General features: G+C 43.7%; 1 protein-coding gene across 4 annotated transcripts in view; it reads left to right on the top strand.

Annotated features, from left to right (window-relative positions):
* Positions 1-863: 863 nt before the first annotated feature.
* Dhx30 (DExH-box helicase 30) overlaps positions 864-13,606 on the top strand; it is a 36,471-nt gene continuing 23,728 nt past the window's right edge. Inside the window, exons 1-5 of one of the 4 annotated variants that reach the window (XM_077796300.1) lie at positions 864-2,066; positions 3,821-4,001; positions 5,122-5,198; positions 5,848-5,902; positions 13,424-13,519. In XM_077796300.1, the coding sequence (XP_077652426.1) occupies positions 5,875-5,902; positions 13,424-13,519 (124 nt within the window). In that variant the 5' untranslated portion in view covers positions 864-2,066; positions 3,821-4,001; positions 5,122-5,198; positions 5,848-5,874. Of the gene's footprint in view, positions 2,067-3,820; positions 4,002-5,121; positions 5,199-5,847; positions 5,903-13,423; positions 13,520-13,606 lie in introns of those variants that run through there. The other 3 variants (XM_026389812.2, XM_026389813.2, XM_077796301.1) reach the window with 3 other exon arrangements.

Here is a 13,606-nt window from a genome sequence, read left to right on the forward strand (position 1 = left end):
TATCTGTTAACGTGTCTCATTTCTACTGTTTCTCACACGAACTGTTTTTTCTCCTCATGTGCTTGGTTTTCTTTGTATCCTGGGCAATATATTTGAGAAAATATTCTTAGAAATAACTTTAGACCCAGAAGAATGTTATCGTTTGCCAGAGAAGAGTTTTGTTTGTACTCTACAAACAAAATTTATTTATTTATATGTGGGGCTGAGAATTGAGTCCAATGCCTCACACATGCTAGGCAAGTATTCCACCACCGAGCCAATCCCAGCCCCTTAACCTGGGAACATCTTACTTCTAAATTCAGAGAGCTTGCATTTTCTGGGCAGCTCAGGTTTGCAACATGCAAAGGTACTATAGTATTTTGTGAACTATCTATTTGATCTTTCTATTTCCTGGCATCATAACTCCCCAAATCCTTAACTTTGAAATGATAGTGTCTTTTTTTTTTAATCTTTGTTTGTATGTGGTGCTGAGGATCGAACCCCTATGGCTTGAGTCACATCCCCAGCCCCCCTTTTTATTTTTTAGTGAGAGAGGATCTCACTAAATTGTTTAGAGCTTTGAAATTGTGATTTTCCTGTCTCAGCCTCCCTGGCAGCTGGGATTACAGGTGTGTGCCAGCGTGCTCGGCAAAAATGGGTAATAACTATTTGAATAAATAATACTCATAATAAAAAATTTTAAAAAAATGCCAAAAAAATACTCAGCCTTATGTCCCACGGAGAAAGAAAATAATAAATAAATATTTTTTTTATTTATCTTTGCGACCGTTTCTTTTCTTTTTTTTTTAGAGTGAGGGGAGAGAGAGAGAGAGAGAGAGAGAGAGAGAGAGAGAATTTTCAATATTTATTTTCTAGTTCTCGGCGGACACAACATCCTTGTTGGTATGTGGCGCTGAGGATTGAACCCAGGCCTCACGCATGCCAGGCGAGCGCGCCACTGCTTGAGCCACATCCCCAGCCCCTGCGACCGGTTCTTGCTACTTTGCCCAACCTGGTCTGGAACTTCAGATTCTTCTGCCTCAGCCTCCTGAGTAGCATGGATTACAGAGGCAGGCCATCGCGCCAGGATAAGAAATGCTTGTGTAATTTGATTGGGTGGACACAAAATGACGGCATATGGTACTGATTCTCAATATGTATCGAAAGGCCACATCTTAAAAATATTGTCTTCCATGGGCTGGGGTTGTGGCTTAGTGGTAGCGCACTTGCCTGGCATGTGTGAGGCGCTGGGTTCGAGTCTCAGCACCACAAATAAATAAATAAATGTCCATCAACACCTAAAAAGAATTTTTAAAAAATCGTCTTCCAAGCTGTGAACTCCTGGTTCAGCCTCAGAGCTGCACTGTGCTCTCTGCTTTGGAAGCTTGGCCGCATGGGGCACGCACCAGCGCTTCACCTGCGGATTTGCGGCGCGAGATCCGTCTGGTCTTCTGCCTCCAGAAGGCTGCGGGATTCTTAGACCGTTTCCCCGTGAGCAGCACGCGCCACCTAGTCCTTTCCCTAGCTTTGTACAATTCATCACTTTGAGAGGCAAAACCGCTCACCTCCCTAAAAAGGCTTTAGACCAGGGGGATGAGGAATGGGAGAGCAAAATCGAGCTGCGAGTGAAGGCGGTGGCCAGAGCTGCAGCAGGACACCGTGCGGGCTCAGGCGGCAGGTCCTTTACACTCGCTGTGGGCGCGAAGGGGACAAGGTATACCACGGTCTCTCACGCGGCTGGAGCAGCAGCAGCACGAAGACCCGGGGAGACCCTGAGCCGCCCGAGCACCGGAAGTCCCGCCTGCGGTTCCGCGCCCTTTTGGGCCCGATCGGGGTCCGGCCGCGGGTTGACCGCCAGCGCCACGAAACCAAGATGACCACGCGAGCCGGGCAGAGACCACCTCGCGCCTAGAAGGCGCGGGGCCGCGCACGGAGGCGGGGCGGTGGCGCCGGGGCGGCCGGCGGGACTTCCGCCGCAGGACCCGGAAAGGCCGTGCCGCGGCTGGTGGGAGTTGTAGTCCGGCTGCGGAGGGGGGCCGCGGCTCATGCGCCGTGCACCGAGGCTTGTTTCACATCTGTAACAACAGGTGAATTGGGCTTTTTATTCTCCCCTTTCGTGCCCCCCGGCGGAGCCTGCCGCGGCCCGGGGTGGTCGGCGCGAGACGGAGCCCGGGTCCGGCCGCCGGCCTGGCGGAGAGTGGGGCGGAGCAGCCAGCGGGCCTGAGGAGCAGGCCGGGCATCCTGGGCCTGCCCGCGAAGCCGGCCGGGCCGAGCTGGGGGCAGCCAGGCCTCGGCCTGCCGTTGCCATGGAGCCGGGCGGGGGCGGGGGCCAGACCGGTCCGCCGGGGCGGGCCTCGCTACCAGGGGCTCAGCGGAGGCCGCGGGAGAGGCAGCTTCATTGGCGCTACGACGCCTTCTCCTCAGGGGATGCTCAGTTTCCTCAAGGCAGGGCCTGGAGGAAGTCTCTCTAGTGCCCTGAGACCTTTGTTTGCCCCTCCTCCCCCGGTGCGGCCAGCGCCGCTGTTCTTGAGATGGGCCTGGTGCATTCTGGCCCCCCTGGTTTGCCCCCTTTTGCACCGACCTTGTCACTGGAGGAGGCCAAGGGGTGATGTGTTCTTTGTTTGCTGGTGGTGACTTGCCCCATTTTGCAGGGGAAGACCTAATGCATGTTGGGTCCTTTGTTTGCAGTGAACTGGAATCCCAAGGGTCCTCAAAACCCCAAGCCAGGAGTATGGCGTCAGCATGCTTGCTAGCTACTCCTCTTGTAGCAACATTGGTCACTTAATTGCAATTTTGCAAGGCAGAGGCTATCCCACTTTACAACCCCAGTCCTTAAGGGCTTGCCATACACTGTAGTTGGTAGACTTCTGCAGGCCAGCTGCAGGCTCTGAACCCTGTTTTTGGTTGCAACTCATGGACCAGAGTGAAATGAGACGTTATCTGATGGTTTCTCTTGAAGTTTCTTAGAAGGTACGACCCTGCTATCATTGTGGATCTTTACAACATCTTGTAATTTACACTTAAATCTCAAGAGTCTCGGCATTTCGGAGAGGGAGGACTATTTTCCTGATGGATAGATAATTTAGGATTTATGGTAGTGCTCTTTTCTTGAGCATTTTATCCTTTGGTGCATTTTCTCCTTATGTAGGTTGTCCCTCTACCTCCCAAAGATAGTTATTCTCCAAGTGTTTTAGTTTTTATAGTTGTGGTCCACCGCTGTTGGATCCTTCTTGTCCCTTTCAACCTTTGAAGATGTTAGTATAAAATGTTGTCTTAAGGAATGAACGTGGTGCATTTAGTCAGCAGCCTGATATCCTGAAAGTAAGTAATGTCAGCATGGAAAGCTTTGGAGTCAGAATATTTACATGCAGATTTCCATTCTACTCTGAGGCTGCTATGAGATCTTGGATGAGTTGTATAAATTGTGTTTCAATTTCCTTATCTGAGAAAGAGAATTCCTCCCTCACAAGGTAGTTGCATGGATTAAATGGGATAAAATCTGTAGTTGTACTTTTTAAACCATAAAAATGGTATTCAGTAGATTTTTTATTTTGCCAATCTAGGACAGTGTATCAGCCTGTTTACCTTAGATTTATATTATATTCATTATGGGATTATAATGCAAACTGAAGCAGGTTTCACTCTGGGCTTGGAGAAACTGCTTCTCAGGCCTCCAAACCCTTCTTTACCTTGACATCTCCTTCTTGGTATCTTACAGGTGCTGGTGTAGGACAGCTCACATTTGGTGGGTCTAGAATGGGTCATGGCAAGTCCTGAAGTGAGGCCATTGTATTTGGTGTATGTGTTTCATGCCACTAACAAAACTTGTCCTTGTTGTTAGAGTTAGTAAATGAATTTCTATGATTGGAGCACCTTTGTTTCCCTGTGGGGGCCGTCACTCTAGTGACCCAGCATCATACTTCCCAGGAGGAGGCCCAGCCTCGGGATGAGGAGTAGCAAGGAGAGAATTCAGCTCCATTTCAAAAGCCTACAAAGTCTGAGCCCATTACTGCTTTTATAAGGTAAGTTGATTTAGCCAAGCTCAGAGCAATGGTGGATCCATGCTGAGCCACACTGAAAAGGAAGAGGCATGTGTTAGGTGCATTTGTGACTGTCTTGGAAAAGGAATGTCATTCTTAATTAGTCGTTGTGGAATCTCTCAGAAACATTTTGTTGTAAGTCTGCCTGAAGTTAAGATGTGATTCATTATGTAAGAAATCTTGACAATATAATTTTACTTATCTCTAAATTACTTAAGAGATGCTGAAGGGCTGGGGATGTGGCTCAAGCGGTAGCGCGCTCGCCTGGCATGCATGCCACCCGGGTTCGATCCTCAGCACCACATACCAACAAAGATGTTGTGTCCGCCGAGAACTAAAAAATAAATATTAAAAAAAAAAAAATTCTCTCTCTCTCTCTCTCTCTCTCTCTCTCTCTCTCTCTCCTCTCTCCTCTCTCACTCTCTCTTTAAAAAAAAAAAAAAAGAGATGCTGAATACAAAGTTTAAAGTTTTTTTTTTATTTTTTAATTTTTAAAATTTTTCCCCCCTTTGGTACACCAGGGATTGAACCCCATGGGTGCTTCACCACTGAGCTACACCCCAGCCATGTCTTATTTTGAGATGGGATTTTATAAATTGCTGAGTGTCTTGCTAAATTACTGAGGTTGGCCTTGAGTTTGTGATCCTTCTGCTTTAGCTTCCAGAGTTGCTGGGATTACAGGGGTATGTCTCTCTGCCTGGCTAGGATCAAAGACTTTATTTATTTATTTGTACTGGGGATTGAACCTAGAGGTACTTAACCACTGAGCAACATCCTCAGCCCTTTTTGTATTTTATTTAGAGACAGGGTCTCACTGAGTTGCTTAGTGCCTTTCCAAGTTGCTGAGGCTGGCTTTGAACTTTCCATCCTCCTCCCTCAACTTCCCCAGCTACTGGGATTATAGGAGTGTGCCATTGTGCATGGCAGATCAAAGACTTTTTAAAAGCAAAACCTAGAGAGTCTTATTTACTAGCAAATTAATTTAAATTTTCTTTTTTTTTTCTGTTCATTTATTTTGTTTTATGGTATTGGGGATTGATCCTAGGGGCTCTCTACCACAGAGCTACATCCCTACCCCTTTTTATTTTTAATTTTGAGACAGGGTCTCACGAAGTTGCCCAGGCTGGCCTCGAACTTAAGATCCTCCTGCCTCAGCCTCCAGAGTAGCTGGGATTACAGGTGTGTGCCACCAAATCTGGCCAGAATTGTTACTTTTTTTTCCTGTTATCTGTAGGTCTGTTCATCTATTGTATGTACTGACAAGAAAAATGCACTGACATTTTTGGCCAGTAATCATGCTATAATTTAATATTTGGTATTTCATAGAGATTCCTCTATGAAAACTTTGTTCTGAATCACTGTTAGTTGCACTTTGATACCATCGATCAAATCTCATTCTTAGGGACTTGACTAGGTTTTATGAAACTTCAGTAAACCAGTTTGTCCTTCAGACAATCCTCAGTCCCATTTCCTGATGCCCTATGAGACAGGGGATCTGTGTTGAACTCAGTTTCTTCTTGGAAGTCCCAAGGAAATCTCTTAAGTATTGTAATGAGATGGAACTATATATCTGTCATTATGAAATGCATCCCTTTCTTTCTAACAGGGCTCAGGGAGTTTTTGGACAGCAAAAAGAAAAAAGCTGTCAGTTAGAAAGAAGTAAGGACACATCATTACTCTAGAATGGAGCTGGTCTTCCCATCCATAAGACTGGGGAGCAGCAGTGGGACTCATAAAGAGCTTCATATTTTTCACCTTCTGCAGAAGTTGTCTGTGTGGGCTCCTGGACCAGGAATATTAATTGTTGCCTTTTGACCCTACTTCTCAGGATTCCAGCTTTCCCTCCTGGCCAGAAATGTTCAGCTTGGACTCATTCAGAAAAGGTAAGAATGTCACTGTGCTTGTGACTCCAAGCCCCTGTGATGGGCAGCTATAACCAACAGGGGTGACTTTCCCAAGTGCTTTCCTAGCCTTCCTTTCCGTTGTCTTATAACCTGTGTGTGCCTCCCTTTGCCTTGGCATCTGTGTGTATTTGCCATTGTCCCCATAAATGCACTCTCCCACATACTTAACTGCTTGGTGAAATCTGGCTTGTTTTTCTAGGATAGAATTTAATTTTATTTATGTATTTTTGAAACAGGGCATTGAACCCAAGGGTACTAAATTGCTGAGGGCCTTGCTAAGTTGCTGAGGCTGACCTTGAACTTGTGATCCCTCTGCCTCAATCCCTCAAGTCACTGGATTTACAGGCATGTGCCACCTCGCCTGGTTAGGCTAATATTTTACGCCATTTCCTCCATGAATCTTCACTGATACTGTTGACTAAATGCAGTCCTTCTCCAACTTTCTTCAACATCATATTCATGTTGTCTTGTGTTTAGTCTATTCCAAATTAATCTTTGTATCATTAGATTGGCAGCTCCCTGCAGCCAGGGCTTGTGCTCTTTTATCATCCATAGTACCTGTCATAGCATTTTGCACATGGCAAGCCTTGGTAAACACTGGTGAAGTAGATCAAGTTATTGTTATAATTGTGGTCATAGAAACTCTGGCAAGTCTTGAAATTAGTGGTTTCCTGCAGGTGAGGGCGTTGCTTAAGCAATGGTAGAACTGAGCTATGGCAGTGCCATAGGGCAGAGTTCAAGATCTCCTTACAAGAACTGATGTAACTGGTGAGAACTTTGGGGGCCAGTTCCTAAAGAACTTTTATGTCTTAGACAGGCACATGGCTTTTTTCCTTTAAAGGAATAAAGAATAAAAGGCATATATCCTGTATTGAAGCCCATTCTGAGGTTCCTGAGTGTGTTTTACAAATAAATGAGAACCAGAACAGAACTTCTGTAACTACTGATTAAATAGATCCTCTCAATTGTGTCTCTGTATGTTCCTAGAGGCCTGGGAACCCTGGACAAGTGATTCCCTTTGTAACTCACTGATTGGGGCCAAAAGGAGAGCTGGATGTATCAAGGCAGAGCAGCCTCCTGCCTTGTTTGTCTTCAGTCACTTTGTCTGTTTTCATAGCACTTGAAACAATTAGTTTCTATTGTCCTAGGTTTTGTTTTTTTTTATTGAGGAGGGGTGCTAACTAAGAAGGGAAAATTTGAAGTTGAGATAAGGATGGACAGTATATTTTTTGAGCTGAAAATTAAATATTATTTAATTGCTTTGTGTTTACTCACTAGCCAGTGGGCTTTGTTGTCTACCCACTTGAAAAAGGTGGGTGCTGATAACTTCTCTGATGATGAGAGTGTCTCTGAATGAACAGTACTGGTTTTATAAATAGATGGAGAGCCCGATAAGATCGTGGTCCTCATTTTTTCACATTTTTTTTTTAACTCTCCAGCATGATAGGGAGGTAGACTAGATGAGAGAACTTGGCAAAATTCATTTTCAAGGTTTGTGATTTGACTTCCTATGTCAGAGATTAGTTTGACTTATAGTTTTCATCAGCAGTGGCATCTTTAGTGCTTAGTTTTATGGGAGACAGTGTAGCATTATTGAGTACAAGCTCTGGATTTAGGTGCCTAGTTCCCATTACAACTTGTCCCTCATTGTCTGTGGGAACTTTAGGCAGGTGACTGAGCCTTTCTCTGCCCCACTTCCTCACAGTACCTGTTTCACAGAGTTGTTCCAAGGATCAGATGAGTTAATACATATCAAGAGCTTAGAACAGGGGCTGACCCCTTGTAAACTCACAATCCCCATTATTATTAAGTAGCTTCGGGATGTACTAAACTCTGATTTTTGGACCTCACCTTCTGCACAGGAAAAGTCTCATATACTTCTCAGCAATCATTTTATGCTTGAAGATCTAAGGGAAAAAATTAGTTAGAAAGAGTTGCTACCTTGAATATTTTTCTTTGGGGAAATCTATCTTTTCCTGACTCTAAGGCTGAATGTCCTCTCCTGTCTTCTGAATACTTGTAACACTTAGAGTTTGTATCATAACCTTGGCAGTTGTTTGTGTGTGGCCTTGACACCTTTATTGTTGTAAAGGACTCTCTTTTTTTTTTTTGGTACCAGGGATTGAACCCAGGGGCACCTAACCACTGAGCCATATCTCCAGCCTTTTCTTTTTCTTTTTTTTTTTTTTTGGAGACAGTATTTTTTTTAATTTATTTTTTAGTTGTAGATGGATACAATATCTTTATTTTATTTTTATGTGGTGCTAAGGATTGAACACAGGGCCTCGCATGTTCTAAGTGAGTGATCTACTGCTGAGCACCAGCCCTTGAGACAGGGTCTTGATAAGTTGCTTAGGACCTCAGTAATTTGCTGAGCTGGCTTTGAACTCCGGATACTCCTGCCTCAGCCTCCTAGCCATTACAGGTGTGCATGCCCGGCAGGTGTCATCAACCTTTTTTTTTTTTAATATTTTTTTTTTTAGTTGTAGTGGACACAATACCTTTATTCTATTTATTTATTTTTTTATGTGGTTCTGAGGATCGAACCCAGGGCCTCGCACATGCTAGGCAAACGCTCTACCGATGAACCACAACCCCAGCCCAAGGTGTCATCAATCTTGAGAGGAAATATAATGTGAAAAGTTTGAGGCTCTTGGTAAGTTTGTCTGGGGTTCATTTCTGTTTTCTACTCAACATTAGCAAGATCCTATTTCCTACCTCCTGTCTTCCACAGTGTAGTGAAAATATTTGAGGTGATGTAGGAAAAGAACCTGATTATGGTCTATGCCCAGCATGTGAATCCCTTAGTAAATATGAATAGGTTGATCTCTTTGGGGTACTGTTGATTGAGGACCTGCAAATGTGAGGCATGAGGGCGATGACAACTATTTCAGAGGTATTCCCTAGTACTCAGGAACTACCTGGGATGGGACCTTTCACAGTGCTGATGGAAATAACTATAGCAGTTCCACATGGATTGTGGACAGTAACCCACTGGGTCTTGTGGCTCGTTACCATTTTTCCTGTTATGTAATCCAACAGAGCTGCCAGCACTTGACATCTGCAACACTCATGTGCTTGGTGATTTACCTGTTGCTACCTTCAATGGTCTTCCAACCTTATTTTCTTTGGCAGTGATGGGGATTGAACACAGGGCCTTTAGCATGCTAGGCAAGTGCTTAACCACTGAACCACACTCCCAGCTCCCCTTTCTAGAATCTCTTTTTTTTTTTTTAACATTTTTTTTTTTTTAGTTGTTGATAGACCTTTATTTTATTTATTTATTTATATGTGATGCTGAGAATCAAACCCAGTGCCTCACACATGCCAGACAAGTGTGCTACTGCTGAGCCCCAGCCCCAGCCCCTCTAGAATATTGATATAGGTATCTGAATTCTCAGCAGCAATGCTGTCAGAATCAGGACATGAAGAACAAGCTGAGTCTTCTACAGTCAGCACACAACTTTAAAAACCACTGAATCAATATCAAGAATGTGCATTTTTACTCCAGTTGTATGGTTAGTTTTCAGTGATGATGTTGTGGGATTGTTAACAATTTTCTTCCAGTTACTACAAATGCTTCATGAGATAATAAATAATGATCAAATCATTTACTCTATTTTGTTTCAATCTAGCATCCTGAATATGAATACGAATCCTCTTCAAACAGGAATGGAGAGGTTGAGCTGGTTGTTCTCAACCTTAGCTTCAAAGGAGAACTGGAATTAGTTCTAAAGTAAAATTTTTTTTTTTTTTTGGCACTGGGGATGGAACTTTGGGGCACTCGACCACTGAGCCACATCCCCAACCCTATTTTTTATTTTATTTTATTTAGAGACAGGGTCTCACTGAGTTGCTTAGCTCCTCGCTTTTGAACTCGAGATCCTCCTGCCTTAACTTCCTGAGCTGCTGGGATTACAGACGTACACCATCATGCCGGGCTGCTACAGGCATTTTTGCTGTGATACCATACATGTTTTTTTGTAAAATCACACACCTATAATAGCTTCATTTTTTTTTTTTTGAGATAAAGGAAAAAGAAGTTTTATTAATTTTCTAGCAAATGAGAAGGCAGCAGACTCATGTCTCAGAGGTCATTGCAATTCTATCAGGAAGAGAAGAGGGCTTTTAAACAGGGGGATACAAAGGCTAAGTTCCAGGTGTACATATCGGCAGTCATAATTGATATCCAAATAGTAGCCTTGAGAGTTAGCTCTTTCTTGGATCCGCTGGTACTATCTTTCTAGTATGGATTTCTTCATTCCTGTGGTCAGTGATCCGAAAGAAGGACAGATATCTTGGCCTAGGATAGGAGGAATGTTAATGGTTTCAGAGATCTCAGTCTATAGAGAGATTGTTTTATTCCTTGAGGCTCAAGGTGAGAGGCAGAACATCATGAGGGAACAGTGTGATCAGCAAGCAGAAAGCCACAACTTTAATATCTTTTTTTTTTTTTGGAACTAGGGATTGAACCCAGAGGTGCTTAACCACTGAGCCACATCCCAGCCTTTTTAATTTTTTTTTTTTTTAAAGAGAGAGTGAGAGAGGAGAGAGAGAGAGAGAGAGAGAGAATTTTAATATTTATTTTTTAGTTCTCGGCGGACACAACATCTTTGTTGGTATGTGGTACTGAGGATCGAACCTGGGTCGCACGCATGCCAGGCGAGCGTGCTACTGCTTGAGCCACATCCCCAGCCCTCTTTTTAATTTTTTTTAGTTGTTGATGGACTTTTATCACTTTCTTTCTTTCCCTTCCTTCCTTCCTTCCTTCCTTCCTTCCTTCTTTCCTTCCTTCTTTCCTTCCTTCTTCCTTCTTTCTTTCTTTCTTTCTTTCTTTCTTTCTTTCTTTCTCTCTTTCTTTTCCTTCCTTCCTTCCTTCCTTCCTTCCTTCCTTCCTTCCTTCCTTCCTTCCTTCCTTCCTTTCTTTCTTTCTTTCTTCGTGGTGCTGAGAATTGAATCCAAGGCCTCACGCTTGCTAGGCAAGAACTCTGACACTCAGCCCCAGCCCCCCTGCCCTTTTTTTTTAAAAAGTTTTTTTTTGTAGATACAGGGTCTTAATTGAGTTGTTTAGGGCCTCACTAAGTTGCTGAGGCTGGCTTTGAATTCGTGATCCTCCTGCGCTAGTTTACTGAGCCACTGAGATTACAGGCATGTGCCACTGTGTCTGGCTACACCTATTATATCTTAAGAGGGCTTTTGAGAAATATGGAGTTGTGTGCAAATGCAACTGTGACTTTATGACCATAATATGACAAAAATAGTCAGTGGTGCCTGGGGAAGATGCTTTGGACCACCAAGGCAGGGAGCTCACTATGATGCTAAAAAATGTGCAAAGTGTATTCTGATTGGAACCAATCTAGCAGTTGCTGTGGCAGAACAGGTGGAAGCAGAGCTCTGAGCTAGAGGGGCTGTTGGGAGGGAGTGTGCTGCTGGGAATGTAGGGGAAGAAAGCTGTGTTCATCTATTTGATTCCGCATCCCCAAATTTTATATATATATATATATATTATATATATATATTATATATATTAAGAGAGAGGGAGAGAGAGAGAGAATTTTAATATTTATTTTTTAGTTATTGGCGGACACAACATCTTTGTATGTGGTGCTGAGGATCAAACCCGGGCCGCACGCATGCCAGGCGAGCGCGCTACTACTTGAGCCACATCCCCAGCCCCCCAGATTATATTTTATATATTATTATTTTTTTATTTTTATATTTTTGGTACCGGGTATTGAACTCAGGGGAATGCAACCACTGAGCCACATCCCTAGCCCTGTTTTGTACTTTTATTTAGAGACAGGGTCTCACTGAGTTGTTTAGCCCCTCACTTTTGCTGAGGCTGGCTTTGAACTTGAGATCATCCTGCCTCAGCCTCTCTAGCCTTCCCCATAATTTTTTTTTTTAAAGAGAGAGGGGGGAGAGAAAGAGACAGAGAGAGAATTTTTTAATATTTATTTTTTAGTTATTGGCGGACACAGCATCTTTTGTTTGTATGTAGTGCTGAGTATGGAACCCAGGACACACGCATGCCAGGCGAGCGTGCTACTGCTTGAGCCACATCCGCAGCCCCTTCCCCATAATTTTTTATTGGTGCTTTATAGTTGTGTAAACTGATGGGCCCAGTGGGGCAAAGAGAGCAAAGAGCTCATGCATCTTCTCTCCAGTCTAGTGATTGTAATATAATTTCAGCAGTTAGGTGATTTTCACAGCCTTAGGCCTTCCTATTCCTGCATTTCCACTACTCACGGAAGACTCAGTGAATATCTTTTTATTTTTATGGCTACTGGTCATTGAATTCAGAGCCCTGTACATGTTAGGCAAGTATTCTACCATTGTGCTACACCCCATGCTCAGTGAATATCCTGATTGTAATTCATGTATCTCAAAAATTTGGAGCTTCTTAAAAATGTACTTGGGAGGGGCTGGGGATATGGCTCAAGCTCTCCTGGCATGCATGCGGCCCCGGTTCGATCCTCAGCACCACATACAAACAAAGATGATGTGTCTGCTGAAAACTAAAAAATAAATATTAAAATTCTCTCTCTCTCTCTCTCTCTCTCTCAAAAAAAAAAAAAAAAAATGTACTTGGGACATGCAGTGTGGTGTGTGCCTTGAAATCCCAGTGATTTGGAGGGCTGAGGCAGGAGGATTGCAAGTTCAAATTCAAAGCCAGCCTCAGCAAGTTAGTGAGGCACTACTCAACTCAGCAATTCCCTGTCTCTAAATAAAATACAAAAAAGGGCTGGGGATGAAGCTCAGTGGTTAAGCACCCCTGGGTTCAATCCCCAGGAGCAAAAAAAAAGTGCTTGGTTGGTAATTAATAAGTAGCATTTAGTCTCCAAATGAATGGAAATATTTGGAATGGCAAGTGGTTCTCTTTTAAAAAGAGGGAGAATTCTAGTAAGTATGGATCTGTTTTTAATCCTCAGGCTGGACCCACTGATCAATTAGCCCCTTTGTTTCCCTGTTCTTAGCAGTAATAATTTGAAATTTGGTGGCTAAGGGGAATCCATATAAATGAGCCAATGGCTACTATGAGTGGAAGACAGTGGTTCTTTGGAATTATACAATCCATGGCGTTCATCTTTCAACTGTTTTATTATCTTATGCTCATAAGTTAAGACTGTAGCAAAGCATATAGAATGTGTGTTAAACTCATGGAAGCTAGTTGAGGAGTGAGAAACAGTTTGCAGGCTTTTTGAGAGCTAAGAAAGAATCTCTACAAGGTTATCATGTGTATTTATATGATGTTTTCCTTATCTGTTTATGACTCATACATACACATTTATATATATATATATTTATATAAATATGTACACACACATATGTATGTTGTATCTATATATGGTAATTGCCTTTTTTTCTGTGTGGCATTGTTGTCACTGGTTCCCAATGCTGCCCAGAGCGCCTTGTGGATGCTCTGAGGTGAGCCATTTCCAGGGGCTGTACTGTGAGGACTAAGAACATGTTGCCTTGATGTCCTCTCTCTTTCTCTAGATCGGGCCCAGCACAGGCAGCGTCAGTGCAAACTTCCCCCACCCCGCCTTCCACCCATGTGTGTCAACCCTGCCCCTGGAGGGACCATCTCTCGAGGTAAGGGAGGAGCCTTGCCTCCAACAACAGCTTGGTCCAGGGTCCTTGGGGAGGCGGGTGGCAGAGGAAGCCCTGGTTCCAGGGCTG

The sequence above is a fragment of the Urocitellus parryii genome, chromosome 3 (assembly GCF_045843805.1).
Source record: "Urocitellus parryii isolate mUroPar1 chromosome 3, mUroPar1.hap1, whole genome shotgun sequence".
Lineage (NCBI taxonomy): Eukaryota > Metazoa > Chordata > Mammalia > Rodentia > Sciuridae > Urocitellus > Urocitellus parryii.